The 22,685-nt window shown below is 32.5% G+C and overlaps 1 protein-coding gene across 1 annotated transcript in view; it reads right to left on the bottom strand.

Annotated features, from left to right (window-relative positions):
* Positions 1–22,685, bottom strand: part of LOC131847366 (tubulin alpha-1A chain-like) — a 44,632-nt gene that overhangs the window by 8,913 nt on the left and 13,034 nt on the right. Inside the window, exon 2 of the mRNA XM_059196931.1 lies at positions 3,616–3,838. Coding sequence (XP_059052914.1) covers positions 3,616–3,838 — 223 coding nt within the window. The remainder of the gene's footprint in view (positions 1–3,615; positions 3,839–22,685) is intronic.

Raw genomic sequence — 22,685 nt, 5'->3', positions numbered from 1 at the left:
GAAACCGCAGCTGACGTTCAGAAGGCTTCATAATTCAACTACCTTAACTATTTTATAAGTTTCAAACCTGACCTGATTGAGGGCCATATCTTTTATCTAAAAGAAAAGCGGCAAAGACAAAGTCGTGGGTAGCAGTTAGGATATTATTTTGAAGAGATTATTTTTATGTATAGTATATTGTCTTAATTCCAAAAAGCAGCAATATTCATAATATTAATACTATATTTAAAGACAAACTTGCTATCCCCAAGTATAGTTTAGAAAAAGTCAATAGGTCTTTTATCGGAATAGGTATAAAATTTACAATAAGATACCAAAGGATATATTGGAATTACCCTTAAAAAAATTCAAAACATCTGTTAAATTATATTTACTGAGCAAAGCCTATTACTCACTAAACGATTACTGGAATGACGAGCGTGCATGGCAACAGTTGTTTATGCATTTGATTTTCATTTAATGTTAGACATAGAAACCTATACATCGTAAATAAAAAAAAGTGGCTTTAAAAAAAATTAATTCAATTGAGTTAAAAAAAAATAAAATTATAATTTAAAAAACTTTACGTTCATAAGCGGATAAAATGTCCTACAAGAACAAATGATTTTTGAATTTGAAAAAAAAGAAAAATACAATATAATTGGCAGTAAAAAGAAAGACAGTAACAAAAAAGGCAGTGTTGCCACAATATTTGTAGCGCAATTTAGCAGTAAGCCATTTTATAAATTGAATTTCATCAATTTGGTTGACTGTCAAGCTGTCAGTGGATCTATTGAGATGATCGAAGTGTGAACATATTCATTTAAAGTTATCTGATGAATATCTATGGAATGAAAGCTGTCTGCCGCTGTCATTTCATATCAAATCATCCATCAAAAATCGCTAGTTCTATTCTTATTCCTGTAGTACGAAAATGGTCACCATTCCTTTTAAAGCTAGCTAATAACAATGATTACAAAAAAGTATTTAAATATTTTATATCAACTTTGCTGTTTGTCATTTTTTATTCACACAAAATTCTTAAAAATATAATTCTGAACAACGTTTATGTAAAAGAGCAACGCGAAAGTTTCTTGCTCATTTTTCTTGTGATGAGTCTGCGTTCCGAATGAGTGGTAGAATAAAATATGACTATTCAGAAGTGTTCATATTAAGTTTATTTTAATAACGATTATAATCTGTCTATTTAATAAAGACTATTACTGTCGTTTGGTTAACGGTTAGATATCCACTGACTTAATTTTTTTTGGACACTTAACACAGCGTCATCTAGGACCACAGTAAGCAGAGCGAGTTTTACGAGTACTAGACAACTGATATAAATACTTAGATATTGTTTTATATTATGTATGTATTTAACATGGCTCTGACCGGTTTAGATGTTTATTGTTTTAAATAACCAATTTAAATATAACTTTAATATTAAAGATAAATTCATGAGGTATCTGTTATTGGCTTTACTAACTAAGTAATACATATTATGTTATCTGTGGTAATACTATGTATTGTCTATAAATTGTATAAGCTGTTTATTACCTAAAATAAATAAACATACATAATATAAATAGAAAACACCCAGACCGATACAATCAAGCCAAGCCAAGCAATCAAGTATGCTTGATTGTATCGGCCTGGGTGTTTTCTATTTTTATCCTGAATATAGATGTTTTGAATTTGACTGAAGTTTGGACTTCCGAAAGATACGCCCTAAAATTTTGGTACAAATATGTTTAAACTGAATCGAAAGACAAAGAACTCTATAAGGATTGAAGTCTGCACTCCCGAAAGGTAAGAACAGTGTGCTAAACCGCGAGTCCACTGGGGTGTTAATTTTAATTTTAGATAGGTATAATGACAGGTTGTTGTACGATAATAACGGATCACGCTAGGCTACGAGTTCAATACCCGACGCGATCTATTATCTCACTAGAAATTTTATAGGCAACACTGCCTGATGGTAGGAATTAAATGTATTACCTACTATTGTTTAATTTGTTATTGAAAGTCGAAACAATGGCTTAGCTATATCGCATAGTATTGTTCGGATATATTTACTAATGTTATTAGCAAACTACTTCAGCCTGTTGAAACATTGTATAATTTTTCTTTGATAAATGAAATGAACCCGTAACTCCTTTATTATCCTATTTACAATTTCTTGTTGCAATTCGTATGTGTGGTTGTGGTGTGCAATATAAAAACCTTATATTTATAGAATATACGATATGACGGCCTCGGTGGTCTAGCGGTCTAGCACACCGCTTTACGTCCGATGGTCGCGGGTTCGATTCCTCGCACGGCACAAACATTTGTATTCATGAGTATGATTGTTTGTATCGGTCTGGGTATTTTCTATGTATAATATGTATGTATTTACGAAAAAAAAAAAATATCTATGTATTTGTATCAGTTGTCTAGTACCCATAACACAAGCTTTAGCTAGCTTAACTTGGGTCTAGATGGCGCTGTGTGAATTGTCCTGAGATTATTATTATTATTATTATAGATAATTTAATTTTTAATATAATTTATTGTCGCGTACAAGCAGCAACAAAACGCAACACAAACGGAGCGTTCTGATTGGACCGCACACCCATCCAATTTTAAATACGCAACGTAACGTACAGACTTAAAATATCAACCGACGTTAGATCGGTCGGTTGATATTTTACTTTTGTTCACTCCACCAAAATTGTAATTTATCACAGTATTTACCCATTAAATTGAAGACTATAAGCAAATCTATCATTTCTACAACCCTGTAATCTGCTGAAGACAACCTCACCGACCATCTGAGCATTCGAGCCGGATCATCACGTACCATTTATTTACCACTAAATTTATAATCTAAACATCGATTAAGTCTTTTAAGTGACTGAACATAAATCCTAAGTCCTTTATTATCCTATTCATCGCCGAGTGGAATTTAACCCTATTTTTTTTTTTAATATAAGTATCATAATCTACTCCTTACTACATTAATTACTGGGAGTGAAAGTTAGTCCCGTCAAAATCGGTCCCGCCGTTTCAGAGATTAGCAAGAACAAACAGTAAAAAATTATGTAAGTACTGTATTTGTTTTATACTATGATGGTGGCAAACAAGTATATGGCCCATCTGATGGTAAATGATTACGGCCTGTGGACGCCTGAGACACCAGGGGTATCACGTGCGCGTTGCCGACCTTTAAGAAACCTTAACATATCCTTCTTGAAAAACCCAATGCTGTAGTCTCGTGAAAAACCTCGGCAGGAAGTTCTTTCCACAATCTAAGTGTACGCAGGAGGAAGCTTCTCTAAATATATTTTTGTATCCATTTAATAAAAATTTGACAAACAAATATTACGCGCGACGGTGCGGTGGTCTAGCGGTTTAGCTTCACCGCTTTACTTCCGATGGTCGCGGGTTCGATTCTTCGCACAGTACAGACTCACATTCATGAGTATGATTGTTTATATCAGTATGGATGTTTTATTACAAAAAAAATCTAAGTATTTGTATCAGTTATCTGGGTATTAACACAAGCTCTGCTTAGCTTGGTGCTAGATGGCGCTGTGTTAATTGTCCAGGATTATTTATTTATTTTAACCATGTTCCTATGCTATATAGACTTACCCACAACAGTAGGCTCCAAATCAACGAACACAGCCCTCGGGACGTGCTTCCCAGCGCCAGTCTCACTGAAGAAGGTGTTGAACGAGTCGTCTCCACCACCAAGAGTTTTGTCTGACGGCATCTGACCATCAGGCTGGATGCCGTGCTCCAGACAGTACAGTTCCCAGCAGGCATTGCCGATCTGGACGCCGGCCTGGCCGATGTGGACGGAGATACATTCCCTCTGGAAATAAATAAATAAATTATACATACAACTCACTCGGAATATTTATATTCAACCTCATTTTTTAAATTACCTATCATGAAATCCTACACGTAAAAATGGATGGAGGCATTATGATGAATATAACTATATATATCGCATATATAGTACAATACTTGTGTAATTAAGAAATTTTAATATTTTTGAAATTAGACCTTAATACCACAGTTATAATGTGTGTTTTGCAAAATTCTTAATTTTTCAGTTAAGTTCAGTATCGTAATAAGTGTGCGATATGTCGTTAAATGTAGCTGTACATAGATAGATAAATATTTTATCTTATTATCTACAAGTACTGGAAGATATAATTCATCCGAGCAACGCCATGGTATAAAACTAGTTAATGTGTGTGAAAGTAAGTTTAACGTCTAAACAAAACGTCATGAAATTTGGCATATGGGTAGCAGATATTTGAAGAGGGAATATAAGTTAACGGTCAAGCGGATGGTTATATCCTTTTATTTCTTAAAAAAAATTGGGATTCCGATTAAAATTTTAATAATGTAACCAAGGTGTTAAAATATACACCCATGCGACGCAGAGACGGGCTGCTAGTAACAGACAAAATAAGATAAAATAAGATCAACCCTACTTATGTTACGGCGGGTGATATTTGTGTTTTAAAAAATATATTTTATTTAATTAAAACAATGAAATTATCAAAGTACAAATGTATAATTATGTATAATGATCTAAAAAGACTGTTTATGGCAGTCTTTGTAACAATTAATAATGTAAGTTAGATGTAAATATTCTTGGTAATTTGCTGTTCCCGGTAGCGGTGTCAGCTTATTGTGCCACACAGCAATTTACCAGGCGTTACGCTATGGTAACTCCCTAAATAACTAAATTATAGTAATCACTCACATTTTACAAATAACTAACAGAAAGATCTAAATTCTATTTTTTATCCAGACCAATCGATATATCCCGGTAGCGGACAAAACCGCAGGTAACTCGTATGTAAATTAGCATAGCGAGTGCGTGACTATTTGTCCACAATAACCGAAAATTGGAACAGGGGGCGGGAATAGGATGGTGATTAGGGGTAGGGGGTAGTAGGGCAACGACCTGAACCCTGAAAAAATGTGTCTTCATTTGTTAAGTAGGTAATTCTGGTGATAGTAAGTGTTGCCCCTGACAACGCGTTTGAAAATATATTCAGAACTAGCTGAAGCCGCGACTACGTCCGCGTGAAATTTAACTTTATTTTTCTTAAATAAAAGTAGCCTATGTTACTCCTTATTACATCAGCTACCTGCCAAAAAAGTCCAGTCAAAATCGGTCCAGCCATTTCAGAGATTAGCCGGAACAAACATACAGACAGACAGACAAAAATAGTAGAAAATGTTATTTTGGTGTATGTACCGTATTTATATTCATATGCATGTAGTAAAAAAAGTATCCTTTTTGAACTACGCAATGGATTTTATATTTGAGTCTATAAATGGGTCTTTTATGGGAATGTGTTTAAAAACTTACAATACGTTACCAAAAGATATATTGTAATTACGTTTAAATAAATTAAAAATATCATATTTATTGAGCAAAGCCTAAACCACTAAACGATTACTTGAATGACAAATGTGCATGGCAATAATAATTCATTCATGTGATTTTCGCTTAATGTTGACATAAATAAGTACATAATGTAAAAAAACTGGCTATTAAAAAAAACATTTATTTTCTTGCCAGTTCTTCTCAATTGAATCTGTATACTGGACGGTAGGGAAAAAAATATTAATAGAAAAAATTTTACGTTCATAAACAGCTAAAATGTCCTACATGAATAAATTATATTTGATCAACAACAACATCATTATATAGTATCTTGTAAAAAAAAAGAAACAGCCAGCAACAATATTTAATACAATTACCAACACCAAATATTTCTTAATCATAGACAAATAAATACAAAGATGTAATAGTATAAACTAACAAAACAATAGTTATTTCATTTAATTAATTTCTTAAAAATAAATGTCTTACTATGTATATAATACACAAGACATATAATACTTATCTATACTAACTAATATTATAAAGCTGATGAGTTTGTTTGTTTGTTTGTTTGTTTGTTTGAACGCGCTAATCTCAGGAACTACTAGTTAGAATTAAAAAAATATTTTTGTGTTGGATAGTCCATTTTTTGAGGAAGGCTTTAAGGTATATAACATTACGCTACGACCAATAGGAGCGGAGCTGCAATGGAAAATATTGCAAAAGGTGCGGAAATGAAACGCAGACGAAGTTCGCTCGAGTCGGCTAGTACGGAATATTACGTAAAAGTTCATTTGAATAATTATAATGCATGGTAATGTAATAAAATGGATACTGAAAAAGCGAAGGGTTTTATAACATACTACACGGAAGGTATATCTACTCGTACGTCCCATGTGCCTGTCAATAAAACATGGACTAACTTCCCTGTTTGGGAATTTGGGGGGCTTTTATGTCCTAGTACACGCAGACACGACAGGGAACAACAGTATTATAACATACTAGCTGTGCCCGCTATTTCATCTATATGTTCTGATGTATAAACTATATTACTGTAAAGTTTCATCAAAATCTGTTCAGTAGTTTTTTCGTGGAAGAGTCACAAACATCCATCCATACTCACAAACTTTCGCGTTTGTAATATTAGTAAGATATGTGGAAAGAGGTTTTATGCGTATTATTTTTAATTTAAAAAAAAACAGTTGAATGAGTTGACTAAAAGACGTTACACAGATTATAATATATAAATAAATAATTTAATCTTTTTTATATTCTGTTATCCTACACAATTTATATTGTTTTGGATAAATAAATAAATAAATAATAATATTCAAATTCAAAATATCTATATTCATGTAGGTCTATTACAGACTCTTATGAAATGTCAAATCTACCATCAGTTCGGAATGATTTCGAGATGAGAAGAACTCACTAGAAACTCAGCTCGTATATATAAGATTATTCTTCAAAACTCTCCTACGATATTCCCCCATATGTACATTTGAAACACAAAATCTTAAAAATGTATCCCTGAACAACGTTTATTTAAAAGAGCAACACCCAGGTTTCTCGCTCGTTCCTTTTGTTAGGTATAAATCTGCGTTCCGAATGAGTGGTAGAATAAAATAAAATATGACTATTCAAAAGTGCTTATAATATGTTTATTTGAATAATTTTTCCTGCCTCTTACAACATTGGGTCTTTTAAGTCAAGAGTGAATTATTTGGGCTTGCGTGTAACAGCTTAGACCACATCATCACTTAACATCAGGTGAGATTGCGGTCAAACGCGCTCAAATTATGATATAAAAAAAAATAAGATTATTTCGATTTCTATATTATTTAAGGATTTATCAGTAGTTATCATTATTTATTTTATGTTCGCTGATTTAATGACGAGGAACCAGTAGAAGATGATAAGATGAGATTTAAATAAAGTCTGTTACATAGATAATCATTAAGAATCTGAACAGAAAATAAAGGTGATACCTTCCAGGTAAGACTAAAATCCTTAGACGTTTTTGTAAATACATACGTAATGTATATAGAAAACACCCAGACCGTTACAAACAATCCAACTTGTGAATACAAATGTTCGTACTGTTTGAGGAATCGAAGCCCGACTATTGGAAGCAAAGCGATGTTCTAAACCGCTAAACCAGAGAGACCGTCATGTATTAAGTTATATTGAACCTTTCAAATGAACAGCTACGTTAAAAGTACAGCATAAGCTATAAATTATCACTGAATATAATTTATTACCCATAGATGTTAACGTGAAGTCATTCCAATACCATTATCCTACATATCGAGGCTGAATTCAAAGGTAAAAAACCGTACAGCTATTTCCCATAATGATTTTCTAATAAGAATAGAGTTCATGATATTAGTAAAGATAAAAATGGAGACTGGCACAGGGTGGCACCGCTCCTGAATAAATACGGATCATTAATCAACTGTATGGGTAGATAGAGGTACTGAAACTTGTGAAATACGCTATGAAATAAACTTGCGGTAGTGGGGTTAAATGTTTCACCATTTCTAAACGAACTGCCTAAATGCATTGTCAATTGTATGGATTATTGTGTTTTAATTATATTTTTACAGATATACTTTCTATAGAATATTCCTTTTATAGTACGACAATGTAAAATTAAAAATTAATTTTAATTCAGAAATATTTTTATTCAAATAAATTCAATACATGCACTTTTGAATAGTCATATTTTTTTATTCTACCACTCATTTGGACTCAACACAAGAAGAATGAGCAAGAAACTTGTGTATTGCTTGAATAAATGTTTTTTTTAAATAAATAATTACACAATAACACGCAAGAGTACATATAAACCGCTACGCACTCATTCATAGTCAAATCAGATAATATTGTCAGCGCTATGACTTTTAAGTTTTTTCTACAAAAACATAATTACTATTTTCAAACTCTTCAATTTTATAAAACACGTTTTTACAGAGACTTTATGTTTTATACGACATTTGAAATTTTCAGGCAGATTTAGAACGGACTGGTAATTTGTTGTAAAACCTTACGCAATTATCATATACTGAATTACTAATTACAATACTTTTCTATATTTTTTATACGACACCTTTTTTGACTTGGACTTGGACTCTCATACAAAGCTTGTCCTGTGAATTATGATAATATGTGTGAATTACGTTAACAAAATCGCTTTTTATCCAATAAATAAATATCTTATCAAATATTAAAATAATTTCAAAGATTATTTATGTAATCGATAGAATTTACTTGCGAAGTTGTTGCACAGTTGTCGGTTTTTTTATGGAACAAACCTGTATGTATTTAAAACAAATATTTTTTACATTTATTTATTTGTATAAATTTAATGCAGGCAATACAAGAGGTACAAGAAAGATGAGGAAACAGTATGTTAGACCTAACGTTTTACCACACTTTTTACCCGTCAACCATACTTTTTACTGTCTAAAATGTATTCAAATTCGCCATTTACAATAACAGATTCAACATTATTGCCTTGTCTTCATCCAATATAAAAAATTGTTTTAAAATGTTGAAATACTTAATTTAAACATTTTAAAACAAAAATTTTAATTCTTAATACAAAACAAAAGTTATCAGAACAAATGTATTTAAATATCTATATACATATAAATACAATTGGAGTGTCTGTTTGTAATATTAAAATAACCGTTTCTTACTACATGCATATGACTATAAATACGAGACATATACCAAAATAAATTTTTTTACAATTTTTGTCTGTCTGTCTGTTTGTCCCGGTTAATCTCTGAAATGGCTGGACCGATTTTGACGGGACTTTTTTTGGTAGGTAGCTGATGTAATAAGGGGTAACATAGGCTACTTTTATTTTAGAAAAATAAAGCTAAATTCCACGCGGATGAAGTCGCGGGAACAGCTAGTCGCACATAACTATAGAAGCTTTACTTGATTGAGTCATAAACCAGATTACGTAATATAAAAAAATATAAATAAGATAATATGATCAACTAAATTACAAGTAGATTAGAATTATAATAATTGTACCGTCCGAGTGTTTCACATTAATCAAGATGAATACGATTAAAAAAACGAAACGTATTGTTATAACATGAGGCTATATAGCTTTAAATGGTGCTCATTACTTTGGACTACCACAACACTTCCTTATATAGCAATCAAATTGTCTTACATTCTGGTTTTAACTATTTAACAACCGAATTGTCAGTATAAATATCCCAGAACGGCTACTGTAGGCGTTTAATTATATCTATTGATTGCATACAACAAAACGCCCACTATTTTATTTGAGGTTACAATTGTGTAATCAGGGTTGAAAACCTAAGTTTTTAATGTTATAAGAACGATAAACAAACTGGCAGATCTTCTGTTGAAAAGTGGCAACCAGCGTATATTCTCTATGTATAATATGTATGTGTTTGGGAAACTACTCTGCTACCAAAATGTTAGGGAATTTACTCTCTGTATATATATAGTGAAAAATGAGTGGAAGCGTCAGTCACGTACCTGTATGGTTCTGCGGATTTCTTGGGCTTCAGAGTCTCGAAGATATCTTCGCTAGCTTTCCAGTTTCACAGTTCTAATTTATTTTAATTCACAACACAATACTAGGTAAGGGAGGGGAAGCGAAACCGCGGGAACACAAACTAACGGACTCTAATATAATAATCTGTGTTTACGATGTTACAGGGTAGATTTTGAACAGTATGTATAAAAGAAAAACATATTTATGTATTTGTATCAGTCGTCTAGTACTCATAACACAAGCTTTATGTAGCTTAATTTGGGTCTCGATGGCGCTGTGTGAATTGTCCTGAGATTATTTATTTATTCATATATAAATAGAAAAACAAAGAAACACTCAGACCGATACAAATAATCATACTTATAATAATAATAATCTCAGGACAATTCACACAGCGCCATCTAGACCCAAGTTAAGCTAGCTAAAACTTGTGTTATGGGTACTAGATACTGATATCTATATACATAGTTTTTTTTCTAAATACATACATATTATACACAGAAAACACCCAGACCGATACAAACAATCATACTCATGAATACAAGTGTTTGTGCCGTGCGAGGAATCGAACCCGCGACCATCGGTCGGAAAGCGGTGTGCTAGACCGCTAGAACATCGAGGCCGTTTTAAACTTTGTATCCGCACAAATATCCTTCTACAGAGGGCGTCTTAAACTTTGTACAGTTGGCAGCCCTGTTTAATTGTCTCATTCAATTGTTTAAAAAGACAAACGACAAAGGAAATTCGACAGACATTCATATTGTCTAAGTAAATAATGACTATGAGACAATTACAAGAAATTGGACCTTGAGTCCGGGATACGGGCATTTTTATGCCGTTGAATTGAAAAATCTGTAAAAAGGACAAAGTCCGGCATGAGGTCTCTTTTCTGCAGTGTGAACTAATATCATTTAAACGAAATTATCAATTGAACAGAAGCAAAGTTATTATAAATTAGTTTCGGACAGTGTTTTTCCTAATTAGCTTCCTATCACATACACTTAGATTGTGGAATGAACTACCTGCCGAGGATTTCTCGAGACTACAACATGAGGTTTCAAGATGGGTATATTAATGTTTCTTAATGATCAGCAACGCGCATGTAACACCCCTGTAGTTTCAGACGTTATTATTTACATATGGTGTTATTATAAAAAAATCTCCAATCAAAGTGGCCAGTATATATAGGTATATATTTAGGTTGTTATTGATACAATAGAAGAAGAACAATTTGCTAGTATTTTCAGCGCCGAAACAAGTACGTTCATAACATGTATTGCCATAATAATGAACGAACACTGATTAGACTATTTACTTTTGACAAAATTGCAATAGCGCATGTTGGTGGTCACTGTATTCTCCCGAATTTAAATTAAAAAATGAATCTGTATTATAGTACTATTTGAAAAGGTGTAGTAATATTTAAAAAGAATAAGAATTGAGTTTCTTGTCAGTATTTCTCAGCTCGAAAGCACTCCAAACTGACTGTAGATTTGACATATCAAAATAGTGTGTAATAGACCTACATGAATTGTGGCTTTGATTTTGATTGATGGCAGTTTGATAATTGTATATTATACAGAATAATATTATATTATCGAGTGGTCATCTCTGCATGAAGCTCAGGTATTATTATTTGTAAACAATACCTAACTTCATGATGACAAATCCCATTATTGGAGTCAAGACAAATTTGGTCATGGATGAAGTGGCACAAACAATGTTTGGGCGCTGGTTTTCCTCAGCATGTCGCTGATTGCTTGGCCTAGACGCAGGGAGCGTGGCGTTCAATGGACCATTTCTGGGAAAGTTTATAGACAAATGACCTAGTGTCTGTACATACGACGTTTCAAATAGATAGATAAAATCTTTATTCATATCCAAAACATTACAAACAACATTAATACTACAAACATTGAGTAAAGTCTATTCATTACCATATGTAGTTAAAGGAGAAGGGAACTGTATGTAATGTGGATTATTAACCCCATTGCTAGCAATATACCGTGTCAGGTTGACCTCCACGCAGTTCCCCCGGAAACCATCGTGTTAAATTTCTGGTGAATTTGCCAAGAAGGGCGAATTAACCTGACCTCATGCTCATCTTATCATCCTCCACTGGTGCCCCTCCAGCGTAAACCGTTAGTGTATGTAGGTGCACCATTCCATTATAAAAAAAACATATGTAGTAGGGCTTTAACACGAATAATTTTATGGTAAACTAGCTGATCCGGCGAACTTCGTATCGCCTAACTGTAGATTCTTCCTGGGCAGTACGATTAGATGAGATTCGTTGCATTTCGGGCTCTTCTGTCGAAATATTTCCGCCGCCTTATTAATGGAACTTGCAGACCTTAGACTTGACTGTTGAACATTATGGAGGCATATCTTATAAGAGGCTTGTCGAGTATAAATGAGTTACAATCACACAACACTTTTTAAATTTTTGTCTTTTAGATTTGTAGTAATATTATAGATACACATCAATGAGACATTTACATTTCAAGTGACATTTTATTACTGACAACATGTTTTTGACTAATATTGACACATGCCTTCCCGGAACCTCTCCACTAACATTTGAACTTTATGGTATGGTATTAAAGTTCAAATTGACTTTTAAGTATCATTAAGAATTGTTTGTATGGGATTACAGAAAACTGTTGTTTTTAGGCATTTTTAGGCAATTTTAAAAATTTTTCTCTCCGTAAGAACCATCCTCGTACCTCAAGGAATATTTTAAAAAAAGAATTATCGAAATCGATTCGGTAGTTCTCGAGATTAGCACTTACCAACACACTTAGCGATTCATTTTTATATATAAGATAAAGGTATTTATCTCTTAGACTAGTTTACAGAGGCTTGGTCCGAATCTGACTAGAGTATAGCGGTGTCAATGTCGGTAGTGCCAGCAGTTTTTTCTACTACCATCATTACATTGACAACGAAAGATTGCGACACACAGCACTCTACATCCGTACAGCTTTTGATTGATGTATCATGTAACCGAACTTGTAAACATGTATATCACTGGATTCCACAAAGATAGTAATTTTAAGCCATCTTTCTATTCTTCCGAGTTGAAATTGGGATATATTTTAATTTACAATCCTGCAAACGAATGGCGTTTAGGTGTACGTAGATGCAAAAGAACATATGTTGCATTTTTAAGTAAAAGCTAGATAGATATTGTCAGTAGTTTTATCGTGAAAATGTAACAGATAGTCAGACACACAAACAGCCAGATATTCCATAAAAACCTCATTTAAATGGTTAAGTAATAAAAAATTTATACTTTTTATTCAACCATGAATCTTTACATAGTCTAAAATGGAGTCCCTTTCGCTGTCTGTTCGCTTAGATCTTTTAAACTACTTCACGGATTTTAATACAGTTTTCAGCCACAGATTTAAAGATTTGTAATGCATCATTATCATAATGCACCACACTTTTATCAATGTCAAGTATAAGTGTAATACAGACGAAGTTGCGCTGGTGATCTAGTATATATTATACCCATAATCGATCGCAGTGTTTTATTTTATATATGCTTTTATATCTTATAACAGAGGGAACAAGAGTTTTATGTATATGTATTCTATTATGAAAAATAATCCGTTATATTTATTTGAGTTTTTTACAACGGAAATAACCAGTTTAGCAAACAAAGCAACCTCTATGATTATGTCTAAATGTTGTTTATACCACATAAATACTAAATCGCCACAATTATAAACATATTATGATTATCTATAGAAATAAATAAGATTGCTGTGTCTATTTGTAATTTCAAATTCACAGCTTTTCACTAGATGCATATGAAAATGGCATCAAGAAATTAATTTAAATAATTATTGTCTGTTTGTCAGAATTTAGCAACAATAATCTTGTTTCATTAAATTATAAAAAAATCTTATTACGCACTTAAAAAAATAGTACGTACAAAAATAACATATCGGCTATATAAATATGTACTGTACATATAGACATTTTGACATTTTGACGGCTTTGATGGGCTAGCGGTTTAGCATAATACCTTATTTCTGATGATCGTCGGTTCGATTACTCGCACGGTACAAACATTTGTATTCGTGAGTATGATTGTTTGTATCGGTGGGTATTTTTCATATATATTATGTATGTATTTAAACAAATATGTATCTATGTATTTATATTAGTTAGTATAGTGCTCATAACACAAACTCTGCTTAGCTTAGAACTAGATGGCGCTACTGTCAATTATCCAGGTATAGATTTCCATGTATATTATGTATTTAAAAAAATATGTGACATGTATTTATATCAGTTGTCTAGTACCCATAATACAAACTCTGCTTAGTTAGGGACTAGATGGCGCTGTGTTCATTGTCCTGAGATATTATTGTTATATGTATATTGATTTTCTAAATATCTGTGTAGGGTTCAAGTAACACTGTACGTCTGTAGCGCCCTAAAAGCTTCCTTTTGGCGGCACATGGATGGTTTCCATCCTGAGGAAGTATTATATTACTAAGTTACTAACAACATAATTTTCTAGAAAACTAGCTACTCGCCCCGGCTTCGCCTGGGTGTACATGCATTATATATATAAACCTTCCTTTTTAATCACTCTATGTATTAAAAAACCGCTTCAAAATCTGTTGCGTAGTTTTAAAGATTTAAGCATACATAGGGACTAACAGCGACAGTGATTTTATTTTATACTAGCTGTACAGGCGACTTCGTCCGCGTAGAATTTAACTTTATTTCTCTAAAATAAAAGTAGCCTAAGTTACTTCTTATTACATCAGCTACCTGCCAAAAAACATCCGTCAAAATCGGTCCAGCCATTTCAGAGATTAGCCGGAACAAACAGACAGACAAAAATTGTAAAAAATGTTATTTTGGTGTATATACTGTATTTATCATATGCATATAATAAAAAACGGTTATTTCAATATTACAAACAGACACTCCAATTTTATTTATATGTATAGATGTGCAGACTATGTAATGATGTCTTTTTTTTCATGATTTTCAGATTAGATTGTATATCGAAATTGTGAAGGCATATTTTTGAACTGGATAACTAAATACTCATTTTTATTGGTTTTCTCTTCGTTTCCTTCTGTATCTACACTAATTAGGCGTTTTCTTACTTTCAATATATTAATAACTTACACAATCACACACAACAGCTACACAGTCGAGTTCATTTGTCTCTTTTTTGTAACTATATGTTTATGTTGTGTTGTGTATGTTTTTTAATCTCGGACTTAATTGACAGATGTAAATCTATAATTTTCAATTTGTCGAATCGTGATATCACAGATAACATAATATTATATTATGGTGTTTATATTATCTGTGGTAATATTAATTTTATTTTATTTTGGACGATTAGCTTTAAAGTTTTATACGAAGTTTCCACAACAGATTTTCCAAATTTACGGACGTACACTTGTGTTTCCAAAACTCTCTTTGTATTAAATAAAAAACACAAAATATTTTTGTGGTTTCCGTACATATATATTTTTTTTCGGATAATAAGCTATAATTTTTTTTTTTCTTACAAACAGCGAAATATTTTAAACAGGTGGATGTTTTATGCATGTGACTTCTTTTTTTTAATTTTGTTTTGTTTTATAAAAAAGGTTCTGCCTTCGTTTTACTGAAAAATAAGCAATTAAAAGACACTATATTGATACAGCAACCTTACAAAACCCAAGCATATTCAACATACCAAAATAAATAACATGCAATGTTATTTGTTACTCAAAAACTGAGTCAACAACTAATCTCCTTCTACGGTTCTAACTTTAACCATATGTACATGTAATACAACTAACAAATGTTCATCAAATAATCTTACCGACTATTATTACCCGATTGCATGTAATAGCCGGCGCGCGTGAGGTCGTCGACCACTACTAATTTCCAGTGTTCGACTGACAAAAAAGTAAAATAAAAAATATAAAGAGGCAAAGACGCAACGCATGGTGCAGCCATACTCTGACTCACCTTAGCCGTTATTTCGCGTGGACTATATTGATGAATTGCTGTAAATATCTTTTTTTTTATTAATAAGTTTACTTAGTATAGATATATAAAATATGCATTTAATAATCTGTATTATTGTAAATATGTACAACAATTATTTGAAAAGAATACGAGCTGAGTTCCTTTTGAGTTTTTATCTTGAAACATTTACGAACTGACAGTAGATTTGACATATCATTAGAGTCTATAATAGATCTGAATTAAGATATTTTTAATTTTGTACATTTTTAATATGATATAAATAGTGAATTATATGTATTACAATAGCAAATGATTTTTCTGCAATGTAGCCTATTAATTTGTAATTTTATTCATCAACCGTTGGTTGTACACATAGAAGTTTACAACTAAAAATGACAGACAGCCTTTCCAAGATATAAAAACTCTTCTCAATCAATTCGCATTCATATTACTAGCCTAAATCACACAAGTCACAAAACATCCAATAATATATATATTTTTCATGGTAGTATTATGTAGGTATAGGTACAAACAGTATATAAAGAATATAAAAGAGTTAATTATTGATCTTCCTATTTACTGTATATATTGTTTTCGTTACTGTTATATGTTTAAAAAAAATATTGTTTGTGTAACGCTAAAAATTATATATCTATTTGTATTGATTTTTTTATACTTAAATAAAGAAAATAACATGTATAATTTTAACTTTTTTTTAAAAAAAAAGAAACTCTGATTCTTCTTTTAAATATTTCAAAAAATATTTTATTATGCGTATAGGCTACAAGACACGTTAAGTGTTTTAAAAAATGTGACATCCCGTTTACAAAATACGTTGCAGATCAGATTGTTGATTGGTTGATTGACATTTTCCGGTACACTTAGAACAATCTTATTCCAATGATAATGATATTCCACCTTTACGGATGGAATTTCCAAAAACTTTCTCATTGAATTACAATTTTATATTTCAAGTTTATAAGTCCCATGGTTTTGGCTGTACGTTGATTAATTCGTCAAGACAGTCGATTTTATATATATATATACATACTAGCTGACCCCGCAAACTCTGTTTTGCCGTATACATTGAAATCGCTATTAAAAAATAGGGGTTTAAGGTAAGGGTAAGGGTGAAAAATTAGGGTTGTATGTATTTTTATTTCCACATTACAAATAAACAATAAAAGAAAATTTTATCCAAAAAAGTAAAAAAAAATGTTAGAGAACATCTCTTATCACTTAGTGTATGAAAAACAGATAGCCGATTCTCAGATCTACTGAATATGCATATAACATTTAAAAAAAAATCGGCCAACTCTTTAGGAGGAGTATGGTAAATAACATTGTGACACGAGAATTTTATATACATATAGTTATATATAGATTACCTATATTTGATATGTTAACTCTTTCATAATCCACGCTCAGTCCCGCCGGGACACGTGTGGGGAGTGTTAGGGAGGGACAACGTGACGTCACCTGACACTCCCAGACGAATGACTCAGTAACTAAAAGCTCCCATTGTTAGCTTTAGGAATACAATAATATAATAGAAGTATTTCAAGTACAATTTATTATCTTAATAATATTATAAACGCGAAAGTTTGTAAGTACTAAGTATGGATGTTTCTTACTCTTTCACGCAATAACTACTGAACAGATTTTGATGAAACTTTTTGTTCCTACATCTATACATATAAATAAAATTGGAGTGTCTGTTTGTAATATTGAAATAACCGTTTTTTAATACATGCATATATATACTATAAATACTGTACAAACACCAAAATAACATTTTTACAATTTTTGTCTGTCTGTTTGTTCCGGCTAATCTCTGAAATGGCTGGACCGAGTTTGCCGGCACTTCTTTTGGCAGGTAGCTGATGTAATGGAAGGACTTAGGCTACTTATATTTTTTTTTAAAATAAAGTTAAATTCCTCGCGGACGAAGTCGCGTGTACAGCTAGTTCATAATATAAAAAGAAAAAACCAGACCGATACAAATAATCATACTCATGATACAAAAGTTTGTACCGTGCGAGGAATCGAACCAGCGACCATCATTACACAGGGACATGAAACTTCCGTTAAATAAAAACACGGCAAAAACATCCATGGTAAACACCAAAACGCTCAAAATTCTTTCACTTAATTTACAAAGACATATTAACAGCAGGTGAAATTCACCACATAACACATCTAGTATCAAATAGGAGGAAAGTTACAGTTAAGTTTTTCATTTATTGTTAGACATAGACACCTATATAAATATACATTATAAATAAACTGGCTTTAAAAAAAAAGTAATTCAATTGAGTTTCTTGCCAATTCTTCTCAATTGGATCTTCTTCTCAATACCGAATTGGACGGTAGGGAAAAAATTTAAATTATAATGTAAAAATTTCAACGTTTATAAGCGGCTAAAATGTCCTACATGAATAAATGATTTTGAATTTGAATTTGAATTTATACCACATCTAGTAATAAAGGAAAGTGATTTGTAGATGACTTGGTCTGCTGTATTTCATATAGCACATCTTGTATCGAATACAAGGAAAGTGAGTTGTTGTTTTAACAAAACGTTTATATACAATAATGGATAAAATTCTTTCAGTTCACACACCGCGAAGTTCAATGTATTTGATGGAAAAAATTTGCACCTGGACCATTCAACACTGCCTTCACAAGGCATTGAACCGGTTACTATTGTCTAACTCTTTTTGCAATGATTTTAACACCAATATATATAGATAAGTAATAATAATAAATAAATAACAAAAATGATAATAAAACTTACAATAATAGTAATAATAAAAACCAAAAAAACAGCAAAAGCTGAGAAAATGAGACAAAATTATAATAATAATAATAACCCAGGACAATTCAAACAGCACCATCTAGTCCCAAGCTAGTATCCCACTCATGCATAAACAAAATATCTCCTTTAGAATGTTTACTCTCTTTCCCGAGGAGATAAAAACCATCGCTCCTAAGAATATACTTCAATTCTTGTCCCTGACGGGTCTAGGTTGCGAACTATGAAAAGGGCGAGAACATTAAATCTATGTAGGTCGTAGTGCTACAGGTGCTACAGGCACCTGACAATAGCCCAAACAATCCAATAAAAAAAACCAAGCTAAGCAGAGCTTGTGTTTTGGGTACTAAAAAACAGTTTTATTTTTCAAATACATACATATTATACATAGAAAACACCCAGACTATACAAACAACACATAAACATACAAATGTTTGTACCGTATGAGGGATCGAATCCGTCTATCAGAAGAAAAGCAGTTTGCTAAACCGCTAGACCACAGAGGCCGTCAATTACTTCATTACTAAACAGTCATAACAACATAGCGTTGATTATTTTATATAACTGATGGTAAGTGGCAAATATTACGAACAGTAACATGAACGCAACAACACCTCAAATGTTGGCTGAAAGGAAATTTCCAGGGCCGTAAAATACTTAATGAAAAAAAAAAACAAAAACACCTCACGTGTTCCCACTCTAGAGAATTAAGGTGTACTGCCTCGTCTCTGTAATTTCACTGCCAATTCTCACGTTTTAAATGAAACTGGTGGCTGAAATAGACTACGGTAAATCTCTTTGATATTCCTAGATGATTTTTCACATTAATCTCATCCTTCTTACTTCGCTGCTTCGCCTCTGACGTATACCAATACTTATCGCAAGCGGGATCATTATTTCATTATCATTAAAAATGGTTCATTAATACTTAACGATGATAAAAATTAGAAAGATTACGCAGTGCAACTAAATAGCTTAAAAAGGAAGTTCTATTAATTGGGTTATGATAAAACCCATAAGCACTACTTTAGGGGTACCTATAATTGATTTATTGTCAACCACAGATAATATAATATTACATATGGTCAACGGACAATCAATCAATTATACCTTTGATAACGATCAATGCCAGTAATTCAGCTGATTTCAAACGCAACTGTATCTAATAGTTCAATATTTAATCAACGTCCGTATTACAGTTTTTTAATTCTACGAAAATAAATGAGTAATTTAATAAACAATCGTCGTTTCAAGTGGTATTTCAGAGACCGTAGATATGATTCAGAGTTTACAGAAATGGCTTGTATAGATACGATTTTAGGAAACAGATGTTGAATAATTAAGTTGAAAATAGGTAAGTCTGAAATAGGTCAGATTGAAGGAGGTAGGGTATACACGCAGACGAGTCTGTTACAAAGTCTACTTTGGTAATAACCACAGATAATATAATATTACATATGTTATCTGTAGTAATAATCATTCCTTTTTAAAAAGCCGACAAAGCATTTTCAATTCCCTTGGTGTTGCGGGCGCTAGTGGCCGGCAGTAATCACTTACCATCAGAAAATTATACACATGAATACAAATATTTGTGCTGTGCGAGGAATCGAACCCGCGACCATTCGAAGTAAACTAGTGTGAACCGCTAGACCAGAGAGACCGTATATTAGGTACATTGCGTCTTACATTTGTAGCTACAGATTATATATTATAAGAGTTGTCAAGGTCGAATCAATTTGTGTGTAATATGTTTCATGAATCGATACAATAATGCATTATTCCTATTCGATATACAATTATATCAGACTAGCTACTCGCCCCGGCTTCGCTCGGGTGTACATGTATTATATATATAAACTTCCTCGAAAATCACTCTATCTATTAAAGAAAACCGCTTCATAACCAGTTGTGCAGTTTTAAAGATTTAAGCATACATAGGCACGGACAGACAGGGACAGCGACTTTATTTTATACGAGCTACTCGCCCTGGCTTCGCCCGGATGTACATGTATTATACCTATATATAAAGCTTCCTCGAAAAACACTCTATCTACTAAAAAAACGGCTTGAAAATCCGTTACGTAGTTTTAAAGATTTAAGCATACATAGGGACGGACAGACAGCGACAGCGACTTTATTTTATACTATGTAAGGATGAGCCGTGTCGCCCACACGCAATACCACGGCATCGATAAAGCTTATTACACTTTCATACATATTACTTATCTTTACATAATATAAAATTAACTCGATTCCGCTGTCTGTTCCCCTAGATCTTTTAAACTACACAATAGATTTTAATGTAGTTTTCAGAAACAGATAGAGGAAGGTTTATATGTATAATACATACACCCATGCGAAACCGGGGCAGATAGGTAGACTTAACAAAATAAGGTATCCTATAATAAAACTAGCGATTCTATCATAAAATGAATTTTTTTCTTGTTCTGTACTATAACAAGCATGTATTATATATATATCTAAATATATATATGTAACTCATAGGTGACTGACGTAGTGATCTATCAACGCACAGCTCAAACCACTGGACGGATCTGGCTGAAATTTAGCATGCAGGTAGATGTTATGACGTAGGCATCCGCTAAGAAAGTATTTTGATTAATTCTATCCTCAAGGGGATAAAATAGGGGATGAAAGTTTGTATGAAACTTTGCCAATTTTAAACCGATCGGGCTGAGAGTTTGCGTGCATAAAGCTACTATGACGTAGGCATCCCCTAAGAAAGGATTTCGATAAATTCCACCCCTTAATGCGAGCGAAGCCGCGGGCAAAAGCTAGTAGTTATATGAACCTTCCTCTTGGGGGAAGGAGATTGTTAGTAACGTGGACTAATATCCACATTGCTAGCAGTATACCACGTTAGGCCGACCTCCACGCGGTTTCCCCTGGAAACCATCATATTAAATTCCCGGTGAATTTGTTATCATGTGCTAACTGACCTGTATTCATTCTCATTTTATCACCCTTCACTGGTGCCCCTAAAGCCCTAAAGCCCCAAAAGCCCCGCCAGCGTAAACCATTAGCGCAGGCGGGTGCACCATTCCATTATCACCATTAAAAAAACCTTTCTCTTGAATCGGACTATCTATTGCTGAGAAGCGCATTAAAATCCGTTGGGCAATTTAAAAGCGTGTCTCTACGCTGTTAAGTTATTGATTTTATATTGTTTATTACATTTTAGGCTACAGAATAACTAGTATATTCCTTTTCTATATTAAAACTAACGATCGTCACGAATCAAGATAATAAAAAAATCATACAAATAAGCACCGCTCTGTAATTTGATACAGACACCATGTAAATCGCAAAAAATGCAATTTGTGCATCATGGAGTGTAACGGAGTGGATTGAAATAACGGTACTCGGTCTCTTTATTTGTGTCGTAAAAATCATGGTTAGATCTAGTTTTAAATACTGTACTTATATCAAAAACCCTGGAGGTACAGCGACATATAATCCCAAACTGTACATTTAAACTATAAGCAGATTTAAACAATAGAGAGTTGAATAATATAGAGTTTGTGAGTATGGATGGATGGATGTTTGTTACTCTAACGCGAAAACTAATGAATAAATGTTGATAAAACTTTTCAGTAATATAGATTATACATCAGAATAACACATTGGCTATATATATAGTGAAACTGTTGTAAAAATGTAGTAAAACTATTTATAAAGGGGTAAATGTTTTAATGGTAATGGTAGCAGTGCAGTGACATATATATAATTTTGTTTTAAATTTTTGATTAGAGAATACAAAGAAATAAAATATATTATTATAAAAAGAGTTTCTAAACAGAAACTTCGTCCGCGTGGAATTTATATTATTTTTCTAAAATAAAAGTAGCCTAAGTTACTCCTTATTACATCAGCTACCAAAAAAAGTCCCGTCAAAGTCGGTCCAACCATTTCAGAGATTAGCCGGA

Source organism: Achroia grisella, unplaced genomic scaffold, assembly GCF_030625045.1.
Source record: "Achroia grisella isolate CSIRO2021 unplaced genomic scaffold, CSIRO_AGI_Agris_v1 utg524, whole genome shotgun sequence".
Lineage (NCBI taxonomy): Eukaryota > Metazoa > Arthropoda > Insecta > Lepidoptera > Pyralidae > Achroia > Achroia grisella.
The sequence above is the reverse complement of the archived record's forward strand: the minus strand, read 5'-3'. Positions and strand labels throughout refer to the sequence as shown.